The sequence below is a fragment of the Lipophrys pholis genome, assembly GCF_963383615.2.
Source record: "Lipophrys pholis genome assembly, chromosome: 6".
Classification (NCBI taxonomy): domain Eukaryota; kingdom Metazoa; phylum Chordata; class Actinopteri; order Blenniiformes; family Blenniidae; genus Lipophrys; species Lipophrys pholis.
The window spans coordinates 18,872,934-18,897,374 of record NC_137629.1 but is presented as its reverse complement, the minus strand read 5'-3'; the positions used below and the strand labels follow the sequence as shown (position 1 = coordinate 18,897,374).

General features: G+C 43.9%; 2 protein-coding genes and 1 long non-coding RNA gene across 3 annotated transcripts in view; 1 reads left to right on the top strand and 2 right to left on the bottom strand.

Annotated features, from left to right (window-relative positions):
* LOC308111274 (connector enhancer of kinase suppressor of ras 2) overlaps positions 1-10,292 on the bottom strand; it is a gene marked incomplete at its 3' end in the record, with an annotated part of 63,622 nt that extends 53,330 nt beyond the window's left edge. The window contains exon 1 of the mRNA XM_080466124.1: positions 9,889-10,292. Within this exon, the coding sequence (XP_080322250.1) occupies positions 9,889-9,952 (64 nt within the window). The 5' untranslated portion in view covers positions 9,953-10,292. The remainder of the gene's footprint in view (positions 1-9,888) is intronic.
* Positions 10,293-13,618: 3,326 nt separating this feature from the next.
* hdx (highly divergent homeobox) lies at positions 13,619-23,945 on the top strand. The gene is made up of 11 exons (XM_080466274.1): positions 13,619-13,736; positions 16,300-16,461; positions 16,724-16,870; positions 17,060-18,253; positions 20,384-20,440; positions 21,060-21,206; positions 22,034-22,232; positions 22,331-22,410; positions 23,009-23,110; positions 23,213-23,335; positions 23,424-23,945. The coding sequence occupies exons 2-11, from the start codon at positions 16,396-16,398 to the stop codon at positions 23,673-23,675; spliced, it is 2,367 nt and encodes a 788-aa protein (XP_080322400.1). The 5' UTR covers positions 13,619-13,736; positions 16,300-16,395; the 3' UTR covers positions 23,676-23,945.
* Positions 22,223-24,441, bottom strand: part of LOC308111397 — a 5,414-nt gene continuing 3,195 nt past the window's right edge. Inside the window, exon 3 of the long non-coding RNA XR_013935443.1 lies at positions 22,223-23,595. This is a non-coding gene — a long non-coding RNA (uncharacterized lncRNA). The remainder of the gene's footprint in view (positions 23,596-24,441) is intronic.

Here is a 24,441-nt window from a genome sequence, read left to right as displayed (position 1 = left end):
CACTTCCATTGCACTGAGACATCAATCATAAAAATGCTGGTTTTAACTGGACCAAGCATGACAAGTGTGAAGACAGTCGGAGAGTCTCCTGTGATTACCTTCACTTCTTCTCTTCTCTGAGCACAGACACGGCACGTTTGTCAGCAACGGTTATAAAAGCCACCTGGAGATCCTGTGATGAACTGTTGGAACTGGTTATGGATCAAATCCACTTGTTCTTTGGCTAGGCTTCACAGGTCGTCTGTCCGACCACCATTGCTGTAGGATTACTTTCCTGCTGTGGACTGAAGTATTTTGCAATCATTTGCCAAAACCTTTATATCCCAAAACTTTAGAGGAATCTATAAGTCCTCAGCCTGATGAAAAGCACATGCAGCGGGGAGAAGAGCAGACGATGTCAGAGGCTTAAAGGCTGACTCCATCTGCAGTACTTTGACCACTGAGGAATAAACCCTCACTTACATTGGACTGAATAAACTTTATCTATAGCCACTGTTTCAAAGAGGATTAAATATTTGCTTGTTCCAATGTGATGAATTCTGATGGGCTTACAAAGGATATTCAATCATTTCTGATATGACTACGTCTTCACGTCATTGCAGGTTTCCTGCCAAGACCATGCATGTTAGATGAATTTATATCCTCATTCGTATTGTATAGGTGAAGATAAATGTGTGAGCCATCTAACTGGTATAGAAGATGTATGGAAATAAACATATTTGGCTCCTATATGTTTTACTATGAATGATAATGGTTACAGCCATCATTTTGAAATAAATTTAAGAGATTTATTTGCTCTTCAGATCATTCATTTCAAAGCTGGACTTCAAAAGAAATGTTGTTCTACCACAAAGGCGGCGGGGATTTCCCCCAATGTGTGGCAAATCTGTGTTGAGTGAGTGAAGGAAATCTCTGTAAGAAACACTGAAGCATTTCTTGATCCCAACCATCGACGAATCCCACTGTGCTAAGCCCTGAGCAAGCATCTCACGTTGACAGCTTCATCCACATTTCATACAATTCCCTCCCATCTTTTTTTTTTTTTTTTTTTTACCGGCCAAAATAAAACCCCTCCTCTTCAGAAACACCACGGGTTGCAAGGCAACCGTAGCAGGAGAGGCCTCGGAGCAGAAGTGAAGGATCAGCAGTTACTGCCCCTCAGGACCACCATGCGCTGATGGTAGGCTAAGGATCTCACACACACACACCATGAGTACACACACACGCACACACAAACACAAGACTAAGAGCTTGTTGAAGGCCGCAGTGAGGGAAAAAAAAAAAATAAGTACAGTTTCTCGAGTTGAAAACTCGCAGAGAGCTCACTTTGCTGCTCAGCCATTAACATCAACTGAAATGAGTCAAACATGCGTTCCCCTCCGAGACCGTGTTCGGGGTTGAGAGTGGTGACAAGCGGCAGACTCCCCGTACCGCTGCCTCGCACGCCCCCGTCACATAAACTCCGGCTGGAGTAAGTGCTCCAGTGAAGAAAAGACACAACTTTCACTAAATATATTTCCACGGTGAAATATTCATCACATCATGACAGAATATTCTGAAGACGGCGGCGTTTTAGCTCCCTCGTATGTGAGCTTTCAAGTGCGGCGCCGCCTGGTCGCTGAACTGAAGCGAGCAGAGGTATCAGGAGGCGACTGGAAGGAGCAGGAGGGAGGAAAAACAGGGTCAACGACGAGAGTGCAAGGAGTTCAGGGACTGAGCACGACTGAGGATGTGACTGTCCTTGGAGAGTCCCAAAAGCCGCTCTGCAAGTATGACGTTAGGTTGACATGAACTTTTGCTTTGCCTATCCCCATCTGGACTGAGGCCATCCATTTGCAGAAGAAGTAGACGACAACGAGCTGGCACGCCTCCTCTCACGCGTCCCGTCGGATTAACATTCACACCCGAGGCCTGTCCGATCAATAATTCGTATTAACATTGGATCAAATCGGCATGTGTGAAGTAAACGGGGTCACTCACTGTAACTAAGACGGAGGCATGTCTCTCCAAACTGCACTCCTCAGTGCGACTCAATATCTGGCATCTCTCAGCAGAATATTTGGACTTTTCGTTTCTGCGTTGGCTCAGTTTCACTTCTGAACACACAAACTGACGATATGCTACATAACCAGCTCAAATCAAGAAGAATACACACTGAGTAATTGCCAGGGGAACATTACTGGAACATTTGGCAACTAATAAGGAAAAGAAAAGGAAAAGAGAGCTGAAATGAAGATTTTGACTCACACTCATCAAGAGATGCTTACTAAATTTATAAATGTAATATGAGCTATGATGCATTACTAAAAAAAATGCATTACTGCAATATCACTGGTCACACGCTACCAACTGATTACTTTTATGAATCAGATCATTCCATAATATTTTTATCTCATTGAAATTATTATTGAATTTTTTTCAATGACATTCCATAACAATTATTGATGTTTACCGAGCTTTTAAGTTATTGATTTTTGTCATGAAAAACAGTTTGAGAAGCTGCTGTCTCTCTATATTAACCTAAAACTACTTATATAGTACCAGTGATGTATTCAAGGCCTCAATTAAACATTTGCTCACTTTATTGTCTGTTAGGCTCTTAATATCAGTAGTTTCTCAGCAGTTGCGTAGCAGTTTGTCCGTGTTATCATTAATTCATGAGCACATTTATTTCAAAAACAGGTGTAACACCAAGTTCTGCGTCATTGCCAAAGTATGCATCCAATTCGCTGGAGTGTGTGTGCATGGAGCCATGGGAATCGATTTGCTTAAGTTGAATAGATGAATATAGCATGTGTGCAACGCCATTGGACTTCTAACTAGCTGATGTAGCTTCACCTGAACTTTATGACTGGATCAATGATTAGATTGATCAAATTGTTGTAATCCCATTTAGTCAATTATCTCAGCTACTTTCAAAAGAAGTAACTAGTAACTGTTATCAAGTTCTAATTTTCTGTAACTTTCAGAACACTGGATCATGAACACCCTATACTCTTTTAAAGAGTATAGGGTGTATTTTTGTTTTTGTCTCACTGAAGGTAAATATGAACATTAACTACCTGAAACAAAGCTGATGTTCACCAGCATTAGCTATTTTTCTCCTAATATTCTCATTATAATGACTCACTATATATGACTGAATGGAACATCGACCCTGCACGTGAACAAGGTTTAAAAGGACACTATAAGTATGTAATTTCAGTTTGCTTGTTTGAGAGTCCTCCTGCTGCCGGGCTGGGTGACTCAATGCACCATCTGTTGGTGCAAGTTTGTATTGCAAGACTAACTGAGCTGAAAGCTGCACAGGATGAAGGGGTATTGAAGATGGATGGAAATTTGGCATGATGGAAAGTTATGATCTACAACTTTAGAGATTAGCAGTTTTACTCCAGTATGAAATACTGTAGCAAACTACAGAGGGTGCTGTGGTAGTTACAGTATATATATAAACATTTATTCTATTTTGATCTTTTAGTTTGTCGCAATAGAGTTAATGATCTACACTAAACAGTGGTCCCAGCAACCAACACAATGCTTTGCTTTAAATGAATTGGAACTTGAACTGAGAGAGTATATTTGATCTTTGTCAGAGCTTTGACAAATAGTGTATTAAAAAGAAGAGCTGGTGACTCGTGGGCTGTGGTTCCCAATAAGTTAACTGTATAAAACAATATTTCAGATTCAGAAAGATGACATAACATTTACAATATATTGCTGAGCATTCATTCAAACTTCCACACAATTTGTCTTGTATGAAAAATTACTGCTGTGATCCAAAATGTCTATTCTATATTCTACATGACCCGGTGGAAGTCCTGAACCCTCGGCTGACAAACATGTCAGTTATATGTTTGTGTCTGTGAAGGGGCCTCTCCAGAGCAACAGGTGCAAAATCAACTCAGCACATGTGAACATCACACACACACACACACACACACACACACACACACACACACACACACACACACACACACACGCACACACAGGGCCCTCTGTCCTGGGAGCCGGATAGAGCGGGTGCTTTGATATGATGCCCACTGCGTCTCCTATTCTGCCACATCGGCTTCGTTCTTGCCCCCCCCCATCATTCCCACCCTTCGTATTCCTCGTCCCCCATTTCCTCCTCCATTCTCAGATTCTCAGCCTTTCCTTCATTTTGCTTTACGATGCCTTCCCCAGGTCTGAATATATGCACCCCCCCCCCCCCCCCCCCCCCCTCAATTTCTTTCTTCGTTCAGGGCCGTAAAACAGGAGTGCAGGAGTGTGTGTGTGTGTGTGTGTGTGTGTGTGTGTGTGTGTGTGTGTAACTTTGTCCACGTAGGCACCTCTCTGAGTCTGAATGCCTCTGCCTGAGTGTGTTATTGCTTCCCCATCTTATGACATGTGCTGTGACTCCAACATGATCAGATCTGGTTTCCATGACTACCGATGCCCCACTTAAAGCTGCTGCTCCAGAGTTTGAGTGTCTGTGCATGTGTGCATGTGTGCATGTGTGCATGTGTGCATGTGTGCATGTGTGCATGTGTGCATGTGTGCATGTGTGCATGTATGCACATGTGGAAGTGTGCATACATACATGCGGGCCATGTATTTCTGCGAACATGTGCATTCTTGCATGCATCCATATGCAGCTCTTGCATCTTTGCGTTTCTTTGTGTGCATAAGGGGAAAAAATGGAGGGCAGCAGGAGTTTCCTCTGTGTGTAGGAGTGTATGAGTGTGTGTGTGTGTGTGTGTGTGTGTGTGTGTGTGTGTGTGTGTGTGTGTGTGTGTGTGTGTGTGTGTGTGTGTGTGTGTGTGTGTGTGTGTGTGTGTGTGTGTGTGTGTGTGTGTGTGTGTGTGTGTGTGTGTGTGTGTGTGTGTGTGTGTGTGTGTTTCCCCATAATAAGGCGCACTCTTTAATCTTTAATGCCGCTGAAACTACAACAAGCACACAGTCAGAGGCAGGGGAAGTGTATCCTCCAACACAGACTTCCTCCCCATGTCAGCAGGAGCCTGAATCAGGGAACACAGTATGGAATATTAGTGAACATGGCCTTTAACACCACAGGAGAGCCACACTAACCAAAAGGCATTAAGAGGGATTATTTCAGCTGAGGAACTGCCCATATCTTGTTAACATGCATAATACATGTGATCGCTGGTGCCAGCTTCGTCTCAGCACTGCAGGGAGTTCAGATTTGGGGTGGGATGGGGGACAACCTTTCTCGCAGTTTAACTTTTTTAAGAAGAAATGACAAAAAAGACAAATACATGGTGCATAGAACTAATATATTTTACTAAAACACATATTTTTAGACGTGAATCTAATGTGAATAATAGAATAAATGCAAAATACAGAATTAAATACAGTGAATGTAAATGGCAATATTTCTGCAGGCCATAAAGATGGATTGACGACACATGTCAATGGAAAGTATTTTAAATACGTTAAAAAATATCTTACATTTTTGGGAAATTATGAGGGCTGATAATACATTTTTATTTTTATTCATTATACAATGAATCACAATCATAGGTACCCCAAAACCATTGCCAGCTGTGCTTTGTGTGTTAAGGGACTGACTAAGTGGCTTTTAAGGTAACTGTAACTTTGAAGGGAAGTTAAACTGAGAAATCCTCCAAACTTGGTGCTTATGGATATGAAAGCACAATTGCATGAGTTAAAAAATTCCAGCAGATACTGAAGTTCATCTGAATCCGTACATGCTCTCAGTCATTCACAGCTCCCCGCACTCACTTAAATGTGACGTATCACCATCATTTTTAGATTGTTCCAATACATTAGGCGACGTGTGGGGAAAGAGAGATGACTGCAGAAGTAAAAGCTGGCTGCCTTATTCATTTTCCTGTCAATGTATGCATCAGCAGGCTGCCGATGCCGCGCGCCTGAAAGCGCAGGATGATCTTATGAGGTATACACAGCACCCACAACTGGAGGAGAACTCCATTTTTTCTGTGCTGCCTCACATGCGAAGGCGCCGATTCGTACGCAACGTACTTAACAAATCAATTGCGTCTGCACACGCCCCGGCAGAAACACACCCTCACACACATAGAGGAAACTCCTCCGGTGTGGGTGTTCAAATCAAAACAAATGCTGATGAGTCATCTCTCCGTGAGCCTCACCGCTGTTCTGCTGCTGGAGCACTCCTTCCAGAGCAGTGGGGGGATACTGTATAGTCTGCTCTGCTCGATGGCCAGCTGTGTCAGGTTTTCCCAAATGGACTGCAGACTCTCACATCTTTACGTCCCATAGTCCGTCGTATGACAGGAATGGGCTGTCGAGGAAAGAGAGCCACTGCCCACAAAAGACAACAGCTTGCAATTTTGCTTTTCTTTTTTTTGTTGGAAGCTGGTTAAAGGATGTAGTCCTAAAAGAATAAAATAAAAAATAAGCAACCCAAAATCCTCTGATGAATGTCCAAAAGCTGGTTGTCTTTGTAATTCAATTCAATCTGTTCCGTTCAAGCCGATGATCACACCAGAGCAATTTAAATGGTTTATTTCACCCAACAGGCCTTGTCTCTGGCCACTTTGCCCGCTCAGTTTTTATATGAAAAACATGATCATTAATGCATATTATTCTTAAACTACATTAAAAACTATTTCTATACCTGATGCAAATAATTGACTTCAGTAATGGAAGTTCTAAGACTTGTGTATATGACTCATACCCAGAACTTCAGGGTACCTTCATCTCTTACTGGCTGGTGCAACAACCTCTACCTCAACCCTGTTTTGGATGTTCACTTCTCTCCCTTTGCCATAAAATATGACAAATACATTCAAATTTCCAACGCAGAGGTGTTGACTCTGTGCTCAAACTATCATCGCAAACAGGAAAGCGTTCCGAGCATGAAACACTGACTGTTCTGCCTAATCCGCTCCGACCTCCAAATATTACATGCTAATAGCGTGTGCTGTCTACACCCATGTGTCCCGGTCCGGTTCTCTTACTGTAAAGCAAGAGAAACGGCAAAGGAGCTATTAAAGAAGGTCTCAGTGTCGGTCCTCTGTGAGAGTGGTACGCGACTGGTTGGATCAGTGTAGGAAAGATGAAGCGTTTTCAGCGAAGAGGCCAAAGTGAAGCGCGTGTAAGCGGACAGATTAATACCAGCCTTTTGCCCTCTTTCTTTATTCATAAGAAAGTAAGATCTGAGCAGGAGGCTGCCACCGAGGGTCCACGCTTGAAGCCCCGTCGGGAAATATGAGTGAGCTTTATAAGAGCAGGGAGGACAGTGCGAGCAGCAACAAGACGACTAAAGTCTGCAAAAGAGTTTGATGCAGCTGTGGACATTTCTTCTTTGAATTCACTGGACTGATGATGATGGAGAATATTAGTCAAATTACCTGAAACTTGCAAACACCAACAGTTGACATATTAAAGTGAATGTAATGGTGATTTTGGATGATCACATCTAGTGAAATATTTATATATTTATATATAAACATGAATTTGAATGAATTACATGAATATATTCCATCATTTTATCCACCTGTTCTGTTTTCATGTCTTCTTATACAGTCTTTCTCGCTAAACTCTCTGAGCAAATTATGAATCAATTGCAGCGTGAACTGGTCGATCTGTCGAACTTCTGAGAGTTTATAAGAGAGAAGTACCTCAGAGTTCGGAATGCAGTGCAAACACAAATATTAGAAAAAAAGATTCAACTGATAAAAAATGAACCAACATTGAATATTCGAATATTTTAAGTTGCTTTAACAGTCTCTTCCTTTTTGAGGTAGTTAAACAGGTCTTTTTAATGAACTTTAACTATGTTGAGTTTTACCTGAGCACCACTCAAAAGAACAAATACATAATATCAGTTCAGGAGGATTTATTTTTGTATTTGTGATCACACCGAACACATGACTTTTATAGCTTTTGTGGATGTATATGGTTCAATAACTAACAAGTTTTATTCCAAAAACCTCTAAAATAAGCTCAACTCCAAAGCAGCTAAAATCCCTCACAGAATCAGAATGAGAATCTTTTCATTGTCATATTAAGCATATGCTTCCATACACTCAGTGAGCTTGCAGTTGGAAGTCCTGGCTTTAAGCAAAAAGTAAAAGTAAGAAATATACTTTTAAGAAAGAGTAAACACAACAAAGCCAGATAAAATGTATACATTCAAAATACTCAATTATACTCAAATATAAATATTCTTAAAGGTACCCAGATACCCAATAGCTAGAATGCAATAACCCCTAATCCTTTGTATATAATTCATATATTTAATGTGTGCTGCCAACTCTTATCTCATTGGTCAGTCAATGGCATTCATTTGATTCTAACAGTCTGGCTGTATATTTCCAAAGCTGGCAGAATTGAATTCACTATACATTTGATTTCAGCCACCTGTTAAAGTGTCAGTGAAATCCTGCATGAAGCACTGATCAATGCAGTTTGGCTTGATGGCTGAGTGTTAGATCCCACTATCTCTGCAACTCTTGTACATACAGTGTCACCATCATCATAGTGTGCTATACATGTTGCACTCTGGAACCACATTTGGCCCATTCTCCAGTCATCTCATCCACTCACTGAATTAACTTTCTAAATCAAGACACATCAGAGGATGAAGCTGTGGATTTCAGTGGCCATGCCCAAGGAGAGCAAATCTAAAACCCCCAACAATCATCACAATTATTCAATGTGATGCATCCCAATATACTTCCGAGCTGTGCATCTCAAGAGTCTGTCAGCTCCCCCTTCTAATCTAAGAAGTCAGTACGTCACGACTGTCAAAGGGAAGTCGAGCCCCTGAAACAGATGCAGCAACAGAGATAAAGATCCAAGAAATCCTCAAGATGAAATGCTTAATTTGATCATCCTGTGTGTAAATACCACAGACACACAACCACAATCACTTTGATAATAGTCTGAGTCATCAAACAAGTAGTGATTAAGTCATCCTCTTAAATAAGGGATTGCGGACACCCTCCCTTCCCACTCCTATTGTCTGTCAGTAGGCCCACCACAGTCTCTCTCACAGCCCTGTGGATGACCATAATGAGTGTGTGCATGAGGACAGCATCTTCCACTGCCGCCACACACACACACACACGCACACACACACGCGCGCGCGCGCGCGCACACACGCGGAGATGCAGATGCGAACACACACGCACACACGCACACTGAGTGATTACTCATTCATACTGTCTCTTTGAGAGGACGTATCCCGTGCCTGCAAAGCGAGGAGCTAAAAAAAAAAAGAGAGAGAAAAAGCCTGTGTGATCGCTGCGTTTGCCTTATATGGCAGGAGGCATTGCGCTGTCCATGGTGCTGAAACTGACTGTACGGCTGGAATGGGGGGGTGGGGGGGGAGGCATGCAGCTAACTACATTAATCATGCTCGCACGCGTACGCGCACCGTGGCACACGCGCACGCGGACACACACATACACAGCAAGCGGTGGCGATGTGCGCTTGAGGGCATGTGCCAGTGAGTGAAGATGACATATCTCCCACATCCATTGATGAGAGCTGTGCTGCTGCTGCTGCTCCTGCTGATGGACGCAGCCTGTAAGCTCTGAGAGATGCGCTCTCAAGCAAGCAAAGATGACAGAATGCTGAGCCTCCAGTCCCTGCTACTTGGGGGACATCCATCTCTCTCCGGCGGCCCCAGAGCTCCACTCTCGCAGCATGAATCAGAGTAGTCACCTGAATCGGCTGAAAGCCCACGTCAGACTGCAGGTTTGGATGAGGGGAACACACATGCACAGAGTGTGGCCCTCCGCTGCTCACCACTCATCATCCTCACCATCATCATCATCATCCTCCTCCTCCTCATCACCATCATCATCATCATCACCATCCCAACCACAAGCAGCACAAGCAATAAGAATCTAATGCAATGAATACATTCAGTGTTACCTTTCATCCAGTCCAACACTTGCTTTGGGGTCCATTTACTTATAGGTTCCATAACCAAAGCCATGGTGTCACAGTCTCTCCGAGGTGAACGGCTCAGGACTCAATGCGGGCGACATAAAACGACTTGTGTCGGTCACATCTGGAATGACAGAGCAGGTGGATCAATTTGAGGAAAGAAAGAGGAGCTCGTCAGGTTTATTCTCTCCATCAGAGCATGGCCGCCTGCAGAAACGGTGAGCGGGATGCGGTGGTGCAATCCACGCGCACACACAGACACGCACACACTCTCTTCCTCCCTCCCTCCTCTTGTTCCCTCACTCTCTCTCTCGCTCTCTCACTCTCTCGCTTTCTTGCTCGTGCCTTCCCGCCAGCAGCCCGCGCTCTTTGAGAAGTGGATTCGGTGGGCGCGAGGAGATGGAGCGACCCCTCCCCTCTCCTCTTCCTCCCCCCGCCCGCCTCGCTGCAGCATCACTAGGGCCACCACTCATAATACAGACCAGGGAATGGTGCAACGCACACCATATAGGGAGGATCTCTCCTCACCCCCTCCCTCCTGCCTCACACACATGCATGCTTACAGAGAGATGGGGAAAAGAACTTTAATTCATCCCATACAGCACTGACATCATAATAAATGAGAACGACATTGCAGAAGATATAAAGAGCAGAAAGGATTTGATTGTTTTCATTTTACCCCCAAGACATGATGTCTTTGCGTTTGCATGCTGACAGGTTGTGCCACATCACAATGCGAGGTGTCAGCTGCTCTTTCCAAGTTCACCATCAATGGATCAGCTTGTCAGGCTCCGCCGATTAAACTGTGAGGGGCAGCGCCCCCTGCTGCCCACCTGGGACACAGGTGACGTCATGGATTAAAGCAGAACTGAACTCCCCTTCTCCACACACACACACACACTCTCCCCCCCACCACCCAAATGAACTTCACTGACTCGTAGACGGGGGGGAGAGGGGGGGGGGGGGGGGGGGGGGTCAAATGTACTCCCACCATTCACATCAACTGGTGAACTTGCACAGTGTGATCCTACAAATCTCCACGTTTCAAGCCTGCTTTATTAAACTCAAAAGAAGTGGAGGCTATTCCGGGGCTGACATTGGAAAGAAGACAATGTCCGGGACAAAATGCCAGTTCATCAGAGGGCAGATACAGAGTCTGTAACACCTATAGTCAGGGTGTAATGTGACAAAACCAGAGGGGGGAGGTGTTTAATAGAGGAGTTTGGTTTCTTTTCCCACTGTGACATTCTTCTTTCTTTACAAGACATTATGATTAAAAAAAAAAGCAAAAAGTGGAGTTTAAAACTACACTATCTGCTTGAAAGACTTTAAGACAAAGAAATCATACGTATAAAATGAGCATAATAACATGTTATATATTGAATTACAATGAATGTAGCAGTTGCTGGTCTCCCCAGGACAAGGTAGTCACCTTCAAAACAAAGACCTCTATCATGAACGTTTCTAAATAATGACACCTTCTTAAACTAATGGATTGACGCATCTGACTAAGTTGAACAGATCTTATTTTACCCCCAGTGCACGATAGTTATCAAGAGTGTGAGGTTGGCTACTTCATTCAGCTGAAATACAAATATATTTAGTTGTGTGTGTGTTGTTGTTTTTTTTTAACCATGTTACACCTGAATTTTAAAATACAAATAGTTGATGTGATTTGTTTGTTCTGCTGGTGAGGTAACTTTAATCAGCATGACAGGGCGACGTTTTCTCTGTGATGAAATATTTCAGTAAAAGAGAGGATGCATCAATAGAGAGATGAAATGGTGCATCTGGTCGATACATAAAACTATGTCCTGTCTATGGTTGATATAGAGCCTCCTGCATGTTGATCTGGCACTAAACTGTAATAATTGAAACAAATAAAATAAATAAAAACACTGTATGCGAACTCCATGCAAAGGTCTTAATTAAGACCATCACTGTGAGACAGTTCCAGCTAAATGCAACAGTTTATCTTTGCTTCTGACCGGCAATGAACGTAATCATTAAGAGCATCGTTACTAATGTTGTGATTTAGCAAACGCAGAGCTGTTTATATTATTGGCTGCATGGAAAATTGTGACCCAGTAAAATGTAGAGGCAGAACATGTAACTGTTATTCCTTCTGAGTGGAGTTTGAATGTTCTCCTTATATCTGGGTGGTTTTTTGTATCCAATGCACTCCAGCTTCCTGCTACAATCCAAAAACATGCTTGTTGGGGAACATTAAATTGGCTAAAAGTGTTAAAAAAAAAAAAAAAAAGCTTCAACCATCTGAAACCTATTTTATTCAAGTTCGAGTTTGCCTCCGTGTCATGGATGTTCAGCAGGACAAATCTCCAGGAAATGTGCGACGATGGCGCGTCAATATGGATCAAAGTCTCTGAGGAACGCTTTCAGCACCTTGTTAAATCTGACTTAAATGGTGTCAGTTCTGATTCTCCAAGATGGTCAAGGTGTCTCTAATGTTTTGGCCAGTGTGTGTCTGTTGGCGATCTGTCCTGCCGTTTGTCCAGTGACAGTGAGGATTGGTCCCCCGCGTCTCTAGTTTAATCGAAGCAGGTAAAGAGGATGGATGAATGGATCATTACCTGTTACTGCGTAGACACCTCCTTCCTCATAAAACAACAGAACTGAAAGGAACAAAAGCTTTAATGCCGCCGTTCATCCACAGCTGGGTTGGACAAAAAGGTTATGTAGGATACGACACAAATGTGAACCTTACAACAAGTAAGGCTATGAATGTCCTTCCTGACACAATGGGAGGCGTTTTAGGAGTCAAGGACCCACAGTGATGACCCGTTGGGCACTGGATTTCAAACCAGCAAACATCCGGGTCGCTTGCCTCCTCTCTAGGCCAGGGGTCAGCAACCCGCGGCTCTGGAGCCAAATGTTCTCCGACGCTTTCACAAAGTTATACCCAAACAAACATTTTAGGATTTTATGTACACACAAAAATGTGTTTTATCTCTTGGATAAAAAAAAGAAAGAAGACTTAATATAAAGGCACAATAACTCAAATGGGAAGAAAAATGCTAAAATGACCATTTCTAAAAGAGAAAAAAAGCTTACAATTTAAAAGAAACAAGCAAAACTGCCTAGAAAAGAAATATAAACTGGGTGCATCAGGAGCAGGAGAAAGAGCACAAGAAGGGAAAAAAAACACAACATGAACCTCAAATATTTAAGTGGTTCTATTTATCAGGAATTGCAAAACTCAACACCATCATCATATGTTCTTCTCACATGTTGCAGCTCTAAAAAAACAAACAAAAACTAAATCCTACAAGGTTCACAACGAAAACACCGAAACTCTGTAAGGCCATTCTTACAAAGCCAGTCTGCTTCAAAAGTATTTGCAAATGTATTCTCTGATGGTCAAAAATCTGTTGAGTCATTAAATGAAGAATGAGGCTTTTCTCTAACTATCTGAGGTGTTTTTGCAGCCTGTAGTGAAATGTTTCCCCCCCTCCAGCTGCGCACACAGACATTATTCCACAGGGAAGTTGGACTAACATGTCTTGAGGAGTTGGCACATTGCGATGATGAGGAAACAGATTCTTCCCCCCACATGCTTCCATGTCTGTGACCTCCTCCTCCTCCAGCTCCCACTGAACAAAGTCAATGGTGGGCGGGACCACTTGCTCAGTTTTCAGCCCCGTGCGAATGTCACAGCCATGATCTCGAGCTCCCATTGGCTTCTGTCTGCGGACACGTCACAATCATGATTAGAATTGATGATCGGACGTTCTGATTTCATTGTCTAGCAAAGGGGGGACTGCTGGAGAAATCTGCTGAATTTGAACGTCCGTCTGATTTTAACATCAAATATGGTAGGTGGGGAGGCGGTTTCACTTTCCGCTGCGGGTCCAGCCCGGTGCCGCTCCTCTTCGGGTCCGCTGGAAGCCCCGGGTCAGCGGGATTAGACCCGCTCCGGGGTCGGGAAATCACAGATTTGAGGGGAAAAGTTTAGCTGCGGCTATCCACTGGGGGAAGCTACGCTAATGCTAACGCTAAGGCTATGGCCGCTCGGGCCTGCGGGCGAGCGCAGGCTGCGATGTGGCGGCGCCGCTCCTCCTCTCCCCGGGCTTGTTTACCGTGCGGCTCTCCGCCGGAAACTTAGATCCGCACAAACAGGGGGGAGACATGCCCACAGTTTGATCGCAATTTCTCTCCGTAACGTGTCCGTGTCGAGCGCAGCCATGCGCAGTCAGCCAGCCAAAATAAAGCCGCTGCCTGCTCATTGGTTCCCCGTATGTGGAGATGTGTTTACTAAAGCAGCAGATCTGCTTTAAAGTCACACTTTTAATCCATCTGTCCGCAGCTCCAGGAGCTCCCACTCCAGCAGATCTGCCTCCATACGGCAGCAGTTACAACTGCTTTAACACGCCTGCAAGCGTGAGGCGTTTAAAGACCCGAAACTTCCAAGTTTCTGCTGCTTTAAATTGTGTAGAAAACTTGAAAACAATGGAAATTAAAAACAAACAAAAAACCGCATTCTGAAATTGGTTCAATTCAATCAGGCATGTCAGTAGATTTGTGAGAGGGCTTCAGAACGCGTAATGTGATCAGTATTAACGAAAACCTAAATTGTCTTATGAAATTATGTCCGATCTCTCAACCTGGACAACGTAACTGTCTGCAATGTTTCATTTATTTACTTTGTGCAGTCATACTAGTCTCTGGTATATTTACAATCACTACCAACATCAGCATGTGAGATTGTATAATATTATTGTCATGTTTTTATATTATGGTTACTGTTGTTTTTAATCTTTATTATTATTATTATTATTGTAATATCCTTTGTCCACTCTTTATTAATGTCCACTTGCTGCAACAATGCAGATTTCCCCATTGTGTAACAAATAAAGGAATAGCTTATTACATCTTACACAGGACAGGTGAGATTGTGAGTTGGATAACTCACTCTAGGACAGATCTACTGGAAACTTCATTTTTTTCATATAACCATACTGAAAACAGTACAGTTCAAACTCTTCTAAGCTTCCATCTTCATTGTGTTGGCCCACTCAGTATGTTTAACAACAGCGTCTCCACATAGGATCCAGATGACGGTGTCGTAAATGTACTGTTTTGTTGAATTTGCTGTTGAATTGAAATTCACAAGCAGCACAAACACCCAGCAATCTTCCTTTGTTATTGTTGTTAATAAGAAAATACTTTGACACTATTATCTACAACCGTACTGCTCATGTAATACTGCGAGTCAGAACATTTGCACTTTCCATTGCACTGTACAAGCGTCAGTTTCCGGGACTCCTAACACCATCAGAGTGGAAAATACCAGGTAACATACTCAAAAAGATTAGTATTTTTCACTTTTAAAGACTCAGTTTTGGAAATGGCGTTTTTAATTGTTCTGTGAGTGGATTTATGTGTTTCTTCATCTTTTTTGTTGTTGGTTTTCTGTTTGTTTAGACTCAACTTATTCAATTTAACAGCATTCTATTTTAGCCTTGTCAATTAAAAAATTTTAGATTTTCTGTCTGTAAAATAATACAATTAGTCCAGTAGTAATTTCCTGTTCATATTAGAGGTTTGAGCTTTATTCTCTGTTTAGAATAGAATGATGGGTGGCAATTTGCTTTTGTTCACCGTTATCTAGTTTCTTTTAACCAACGTGGACAAATCAGGTTTTACCACATTTTTTTGGTAGATTGTCTTCTGACTGGCAGAGTCACAGCAAAAGATTTCCCTCATACTCTAATCTGTCAGACTGACAGGCAGCCGTCTGTATTTTCTGTCACTGTTTAAAAAAAGACCAGAGAATGTCATTTGGTGTAATAGTCTCTAAACGCCTTCACTAATCAAGCATTTCATGAGGAAAGCCAGACTTTGTACTTTGGCTCGAGTTTAATGGATTTAAATGTTTGGAGGTTTTCTTTCACTGAGAAGTCATAAGACATTTGTGTGAGTGTGTAATGGTAAAAGCTTTCTCTTCTGAGGTAATGCTGAGAACCTGGTTGGCACGGTTGCTAAGCTTAAAGGTTAAATGATGAACTGAGTTGTTTGTTTTAGCTATTTATATGTTCTGATAGTGTTTAGTTCCTCTGTCGATGGAAAAAGGCAGGAAACGATGGATTAGAAGAAAAGGAACTTCAAAGATGCATATAAATCCATCATATTTACATTTGAATGAATGAATCAATGGATGGATGGATGGATGGGTCCCCTTCTGATCTCTGGCCCACATAATAGGGAGTTACAGAACCCATGTTGGGAACCAGTAATCTGGCGTCCTAATAGTTGGCCTCAAATTGTATTCACCATGAAGGTAAAACATGCATCTCCTGATCCTCGTTGTGAGTGCATGTGATCTTCTCCGTCAGCATACTCTACACCACAGCCTCATTCTGCCTCCTCTCTCCCCAGCCACATTACCCAGCAGTGTGCCCGGCACCCTGAGACGAGATGAGCACGGTCAACAGAATGCTAACCTAGAAATATGGAGGTTTAGCTGTGATCTGCATGGCTGCCCCGTTCCCCTCCAGTAGCAGAATGGATGCGTGGCCACAAAGGCGTGGCCTGCAGACTGTGAGTACATCGAGAGTTTTGTTCGAGAATAAACACAATTACCACCCTGATAAATGGGAAATACAGTGCGCGTGTGGCTGCTGCGGCTGTCGTCAGCCTGTGGCAGGTAGAGGACCATGAAGTTACATGTTGCATCTAAATTGACAGCTACAGTTTTCCTCTTGACACTCATCACCTCCTCTCACCTGTGTCTTCTGATTGCTACTTAATGTCCTGAATGTTTGAGTACGTCAGGCTCTTCATCTTTATGATTGTCTCTCAGATGAACCTGCGTTCGGTGTTTACGGCCGAGCAGCAGAGGATCCTGGAACGTTACTATGAGAATGGGATGACCAATCAAAGCAAGGCTTGCTTCCAGCTAATACTGCAGTGTGCTCAGGAGGCCAAGCTGGACTTCAGCGTTGTCCGGGTAGGCCCATAAAATGTGTGCTTGTGTGTGCGTACGAGGGAAATATTCTTTGCCATCGTTTGTACTACATGGTTGTGTGTGTGCTTAGCGAATACTAATGGTGCGTTATCTGTCGTCGTGATGAATTATTAACCTCGGCCGAGTTAGTTCTTCTAATGTCTTGCTGAATGTTTTTTTTTTTCCCGGCAGACATGGGTTGGCAACAAAAGACGTAAACTGGCCTCCAGAGTCGACCAGAACGGAGGCATGTCTCATTCCCTGTCCAGCCACGGATTAGCTGGGGGGCTGCTCTCCAATCACACATTAGCCGGAGGTGCTCTGTCCAATCATAGCCTAGCGGCGGGGGGGCTGCTTCCTGCCGAAATGGCCGCCGCACGCAACCTCCAGAATCGTGTACACCTTCTGCCTCCATCCTCGTCCTTCCCCTCGTTCTCCTCGGCATCCTCCTCCCCTTCGTCCTCCTCTCCTCTCAGCAGCAGTAGCATCAACAATAACAATAACAATAACGATGTGATCCTGACCGGAATTTACTCCCTGAACTCCGTCCCTCGGCCCCGACCACGACCCACGGCGCCGACGTCTCAGTCAGACTCGGAGCTCTCTGCACACACTTCCTCCTCTCTGATCAACCAGGTGCTGCAGAGCAGGAACAGCTCCACCTCCTCACCCGTCCACTCCAAGCTCGCATCACTCTCTCAGAACCTCCCATCCCTCACCTCTGCCTCAGGGCCTTTAGTCTACACTGCTGTCAGGAAGGGCGCCGTGTCCCTCGGGGAGGTGGGGATCAGCGCAGGAGCAGCAATAGTACCTCACAGCTGGGCCAGACAGTACGGTACGGCTCAGCCGCACCCCTGGTCCTCTTCTTCAAAACCCCCGGCCCAGCTCCAGCCCAGACCTCACTCCAACCCTCAACCTCAGCCGCCTGCTCTACAGAAGACTCGGGCTCCGCTCGCGGCCCAGAACTCTGGCCCCTCCTCTGAGCAGACCCCTCGAATTCAGCAGGTCTTCACCTTGACTGAAAAGGGCGAGGCGGACCGACTCAAACCAGAGGCAGCGTCCCCTCTGAGAAACCAGGAGCATCACAGGCGGATACCTCGCCCTCTGGACGGCGGTCATAACTTCTCCATTGCCATGGAAACTGGAGATGAAGAAGATGAGTGGCTACGGGAGGAGGAACTGGCAAATTTGGCCGCTCAAACACACCTCCACCGGGAGCAGACGTCATCCAGCCCAGCCAGGGCCGAAGCATCGGTGGTGAGAGGAGGCCACACACCTCCAACCAACAGCTCCAGACCCGCACTGCTGCTGCACAACAACACAACTCTTCAGGGCAGCTACTCAGTCACAGCACAGACCTCACTCCCAGGGGAGTCCAGCTCACAGGTGGGACAGCTTCTCGTGTTGACAAGAACTTAATGTGCTGTGTATGTGAACGTCATGTTCAACCAGAATGTGTTTACGCCTAATTTGCATAACTGTCTGCATTTTGATTTGATTGTAAACAGGACTGTTAAATATGTTATAAACCATCAAAAGTCAAGGGAAAATTATTTAAAAACAAAATCCACAATTGTGAAACGCTGTTAGTGGGAACTAAAGATGCGTATGTTGACAACAAAAAGAAAAATGGTAGCATATTTACGTGTGTTTAAATCCCGGTCCAAAGAACACTGTTATTCAGAAGTACAAATGTGAAATATTGTGAACCTGCCGCGCCTCACTATGCCTGGTTGCATTTAAACAATTGCAGCTACATCAAGTGCAGTTTTTTAGCTTCCGTTCTCATCCAAGTTTTGTGCGCACGTCCTCGTTCATGTGCAGTCACTTAGACTCACAGATGATCCTCAACCTTGACGGTGAATCTATCTCCTGCAGACACAGAGACGAGTACATGCTGCTCTTACTTTTAAATATATATATTTTTTAAAAAGCCCAATTTTAGAGCTTTACAGACGACGATCACATGTATGTGCTGTCAAACTGTTGACTTTATTCAGAGAAGTGTGTCATTGATGACTATGTAGTTGCATTTATACTTACAGTGGTGTGAAAGTGTTTGCCCCCTTCCTGATGTCTTACTTTTTTGCATGTTTTCTACACTTGAATGTTTCGGATCGTCAAACAAATTTAAACTTTACTCAAAGATAATACAAGTCAACACAAAATGCAGTTTTTAAATGAAGGCTTTTATTAATGAGGAAGAAAAAAAATCCAAAGCGACATGGCCCTGTGTGAAAAAGTGTTTAACCCCCAGCTCCTGTTAAAACATCACTGTGGTGGATGACACCCGAGTTCAACTTCTGTAGCCACACCCAGGCCTGATGACTGCACACCTGTTCTCTATCTAGAAACCAAAAGATCCTAAAAAGCTACAGACATCATGCCGAGAGCCAAAGAAATTCAGGAACAAATGAGAGAAAAAGTAATTGAAATCTGTCATTCTGGAAATGGTTCTAAAGCTTTGGGATGCCAGCGAACCACAGTGAGAGCCATTATCCACAAATGGCGAAAATATGTAACAGTCTTGAACTTTCCCAGGGGTGGCCGGATGACCAAAATGACATCAAGAGCGCAGCGACCTCACCTCATCCAAGAGGTGACCCCACAACAACCTTTAAAGAACTGCAGGCATCACTTGCCTTAGTTAAGGTCAGTGTTCATGACTCCACCATAAGAAAGAGACGGGGGCAAAAATGGTCTGCATGGCAGACAAAAAGTTCAAAAAGAACATTAAGGCTCGTCTCATTTTTGCCAGAAAACGTCTTGATGAGCTCCAAGACTTTTGGGAAAATATTCTGTGGACTGACGAGACAAAAGTTGAACTTTTTGGAAGGTCTCTGTCCCATTACATCTGGCGTAAAAGTCCTGAAGGGGAATGTCCTGTGTTTTTGACCTCAAAGCTGAAGCGAACTTGGGTTCTACAGCAAGACAATGATCCAAAACACACCAGCAAATCCACCTTCGAATGACTGAAGAAAAACTAAATGAAGATTTTGGAGCGGCCTAGTCAAAGTCCTGACCTCAGTCCTATTTAGATGCTGTGGCATGACCTTATAAAGGCAGTTTATGCTCCAAAACCCTTCAATGTGGCTGAATTACAACAACTCTGCAAAGAGGAGTGGCCAACATTCCTCCACAGCGTTGGAAAAGACCAGCCAGTTATTAGGTTTAGGGGCAAACACTTTTTCACAACAGGGCCATGTAGCTTTGGATTTTTTTCTTACTCATTAATAAAACCCTTCGTCTTATAATTGCATTTTGTGTTTACTTGTGTTATTTTTGACTGTTTGATTTTGTAAGCGTGGAAAACATGCAAAAAAGTAAGAAATCAGGAAAGGGGCAAACACTTTCTCACACCACTGTATGTGGCCACGTGCCTGAGTGTATTCACTGTATACCCTGTACTTTAAGAAGTTGTACACTAACTTATTGTGACTTTGTTACTCAAAATTAATTGTGGTGCTCAGTGTGAATTGTCCCTCTGTTTTCTAATATTTGTTTCTTCATGTACAGACACCAGTTGGTGCGTCTGCTGCCCCCTGGCTTATCAGTAACTCCAGAAAGAGAACGGTAAGTACTTTTATGAACCTGAAATACCAGTTTTATATGCTTATCTTACATCTCGCGGCAGCCACAGTCCTGCTTTCAGTGCCTTCCTGCTCCAGCACATCCACATGGTTTTAATGCTAACCCACCTGCTGAGCGTGTGGTTGTGGGAATGTGTTTATTTATTAAGGGGAGTGGGTGAGCGGACCCATCTACCTTTTATAGAGTATTAAATATTGTCCTTATACTGCACAGTGTTAATGAAAAAAACAACTACCAAGGCTTGTGTTGAAATTTGATAAATGGCACTGAACTTATATGACGGAGAGGAGGAAGACATTCTTCTGCAAGTCATGGGACCGTGACCTCAGTTTACCTCCAGGTACTCTGTTGCTTTGGTGATAATTGATTGATTTGACCCCGGATTGGAGGCCAGTGAGAAATTTGTATAATGTTGATGCGTCACAGGCCCCAACCTGTTCAGAGAATTGACTTAATGTCTCATTGTCAGTGTGAAAATGGTACGTGACCAAGCCACCTCACGATCAGGTGTGTTGGAGCCAGGACGTGTGCAAACCGTGCAGGACCGAGGCCCTCCAGGTCCAATGGTGTCTGTGAATGTTACCGAGGTTCCTGTTTTCAGCTGCAGGATCGGACCCAGTTCAGTGATGGCGATCTCATCCAGCTGAAGCGCTACTGGGACCGAGGCATGACCAGCCTGGGCTCGGTGTGCAGGGAGAAGATCACTGCTGCAGCCAACCAACTCAGTGTAGACACTGAAATAGTCAAGGTATAACCCCCCCCCCCCCCAACCACCCCAGACTATCAAATATTTCATTACCAACGTCAGACTTTTACAGAAGCCAATAGAATGTGTTGATTCTCTCATTGTGAGGCCACTTGTTTAATAAGATGGTTTTAAGGGCGTTGAGGAATTGGGGTGAAACAACTTCTGTAGGTCATGGAAGTTTTAGAAGTTACTCCCACAAAGTTGCATAAAAGTCGTGTAGCTATATATCAGGGCGACGCTGGGAATGCTGATGGACTAAATATAGTGCCCCAGTCCTGGCACACACACACACACATGACCCTCTGCCATCTCACTTACAAGGATATTTAATTCCAGAAAGAAAAATCTCTACCGACGGAGAGAGAGGATCATAATTTAGGACCGTCTTTATGTTGGTGCAAGGAAAGAAACGGACCAATTTTGACCTCTCTGCTGTGACGGATGATCATATTAACTTTTTTGGGTGTAATTTATTACACGTGGTTTCAGGCAGGGATCCAAAGTGGTATAACACTACGTTAAAATTACATGGTATTTTTTAGACAATTCAAGGTTAAACACATTAAATTGGGAATTGGCTGTAAAAAAATAAAAAATAAGAAAATCGATGCAGGCACAGGAAGAACATGCAATATCTACTCGGATATATTGCAACACTTTTTTCATACTAGGTCTTTTTCTAGTTTTTAAACTTTGAAATATGTCTGAGTAAAGTGTAACACTGTATGTACATGTGGCTTTACTGTATACCAAATGTGAAGTTACTGTCCTCTGTGATGACATTAGACACTACAATAGTGTGTTATAACTAAATGTCCTGCTCCCAGACATGGATCAGTAACAGACGGAGGAAGTACCGTCTCATGGGGATTGAGATCCCTCCACCCAAAGGTGGGCCTGCTGTATTCACCACCTCCTCTCCAGGAAACGAGTCCCCGGTGGCCCTCAGCCCGGGCGAGGAGCAGCTCAGATCACCCGAGCTTGGAGATGACTTGAATGATGGAGGATCCGTGTGCCTGTCTGAGGGTGAGGCTGCTCATACTGTGCATGCATTAACCTTTTGGAAGAGAGAGAGGCGAAAGAAAAAAAGTGTCTCAGCATTCATGCAGCGTTGTCAAACCTAGATGGCACCATTGATTCACAACACAGAGACGGAGAAGATGGAACAGATGTGTCCGCTGCTGCTCCACTGGCCAATAATGTGGTAATGCATTATTTCTCTCAAACATTATTTCACAGATTGGTTTAGAGGCTAGAGAATGTAATAAAAGAAAACAGTTTTTCCCTATAAAAGGCTGTTAAATATATCTATTTTCATTGGAACAGTAGGGTTTTTAAGGAGTAATGCATCGAATCCACCGTCATTTTAAGCAATTGGCAGTGTCGTGGCTCATCAAGCTGCGACTTCTTTCTGGTTTGCATATTTTCCCTGTGTGTGTGTTTGGGTTCGTTTTTTTTTTTAATCCATTTTCCTCCAACATACATTTAATTCTAATTGGTGGCTGTAAGTAGGTGTGCTCGTGATAGTGTGTGTGACTGTGTCACACCGTTTGTAATTGTCTTTTTATATTGAGAAGTGCATTAATTTAACCACCAAGTATAATTAGCTGAGGTGATTAGTTTTTACAATCAAACAATCCATTATCACACATTTATATTAAAAATCCTCAGTTCAAGATTTTAATTCTACTCAGTGTCGCTTGCTCCAGAACATAAATTATAAAGACAAGCTCTCCAGTATTCAGGACTTTATACATGTGATCACAATTTTGTCATTTTGAAATTAACTCTTTGCTTCACAGAAGGTTGAAGTGATCGATGAGGACGAAGACCTTGATGATGACGACGATGTTGATTTAGTGGCCTCGGACCTCGAGCAAATGCAGAACCTGCTTGAATTCAAGGTGAACAGACCAAGATGTGTTGATGAAATGTTCGTTTGAGGCAGTACTGGCAAATGTTGAGGCCTCAGGATGTGAACGAGCCCCTGTGACTCCTGTTTTCAGCACGAGGAAGTGCAGTTCCTGGAGCACGAGCTAGAGAACCAAAAACAAAAATACCTGGAGCTTGCAAACTTCACAAAGAGCCTGCTCAGCGCTGTGAGGGATAACGACCTGGAGCGACAGCAGGTACGCTCGGCAAGCATGACATTCAGGCTGCTCCCGTTGAAGGAGGGATTTCCAGACGTCTAACCCGACATACTCCTCGTGTTTTCAGGAACTCATGGCCAGTCTACCTCAGCCTTCAGACCAGGACTGGGACATGACTGTGGAGAGCGGGCCTCATCCTGCTGCCGAGTCAGCAGAAGCCTCCCCCGTCCACGATTACTCCCAGACGAGCAGCGCAGATCCTCTGCAGGCCCTCGAGGACGAGGAAAACCCGCTGGTCGCTGTGAACACGGATCACACAATGGAAGTTACTGAGCCCTCTGCATCAGAGGAGCAACTGCAGGAAGCAGAACTAGAGTGACTCTTTTACAGACACCACCTCACACACACACACACACACACACACACACACACACACACACTCTTCACACTCCACACAGAAGCAGGTTTCACATGTAAGAAAGTGAATGGCCTAACGATGACACACTCTGGTAAACCTGTACTCCACGCCCAGTGCCTGTGGATTTAAGCTTCACTATGACTGTTGGGCTGACTGATGCCTTTTTTACTGCATATCATTCGCCTTGCTCTGGTCCAATCCAGAGAGAACAATAAAGACCTCTAACCTCTGGTCTTTTTCCTTTTCTCATCCGCTGTTCTTCAGAAAGAGATACCATCCTACCTTGAACATTAGAAATGTCAATGGGATCGTTTGGTGGCAAAGTGAAATGAACGAGATAAAGATGGTTTGCGCATGTGGGTTGGAGAGACGGCGGCCATGTTGTGAGAAGGCGGCAGAGGATGCCAGACGAGGTGAGAGAAAAGGTCAGTGGAAGGTGGCGAGGGACAACATGCAGGCAATTGTTGTGAGGAAGGAAGAAGCAGGCGACAGAAGGGATTGGAGGAAGATGATCCACTGTGGCAACCGTCCATCCATTCTCATGTCTGCTGCATTCAATTCCGGGTCGCAGGGTGTTGGAGCCTAGCCCACCCAACAATCAGCCATGGCACGGAATGGAGCATTCAAGAAAGTTAATTATTGCCTTATCTTCTGTACACACCAGCATTAGTGGCTAAACCTGCGGATAAAGACACAGCTTGAGAAGTCCAAAACTTGGTATGCCTTT

Bases quoted from the DNA above. Each gene is read 5' to 3' on its own strand.
- hdx (XM_080466274.1), top strand. From the start codon at position 16,396: ATGGCTGCCCCGTTCCCCTCCAGTAGCAGAATGGATGCGTGGCCACAA. The intron at 20,441-21,059 runs GTAAGTACTTTT...TCCTGTTTTCAG, and splicing joins GTAACTCCAGAAAGAGAACG to CTGCAGGATCGGACCCAGTT. The intron at 22,233-22,330 runs GTGAGGCTGCTC...TGTCAAACCTAG, and splicing joins ATCCGTGTGCCTGTCTGAGG to ATGGCACCATTGATTCACAA.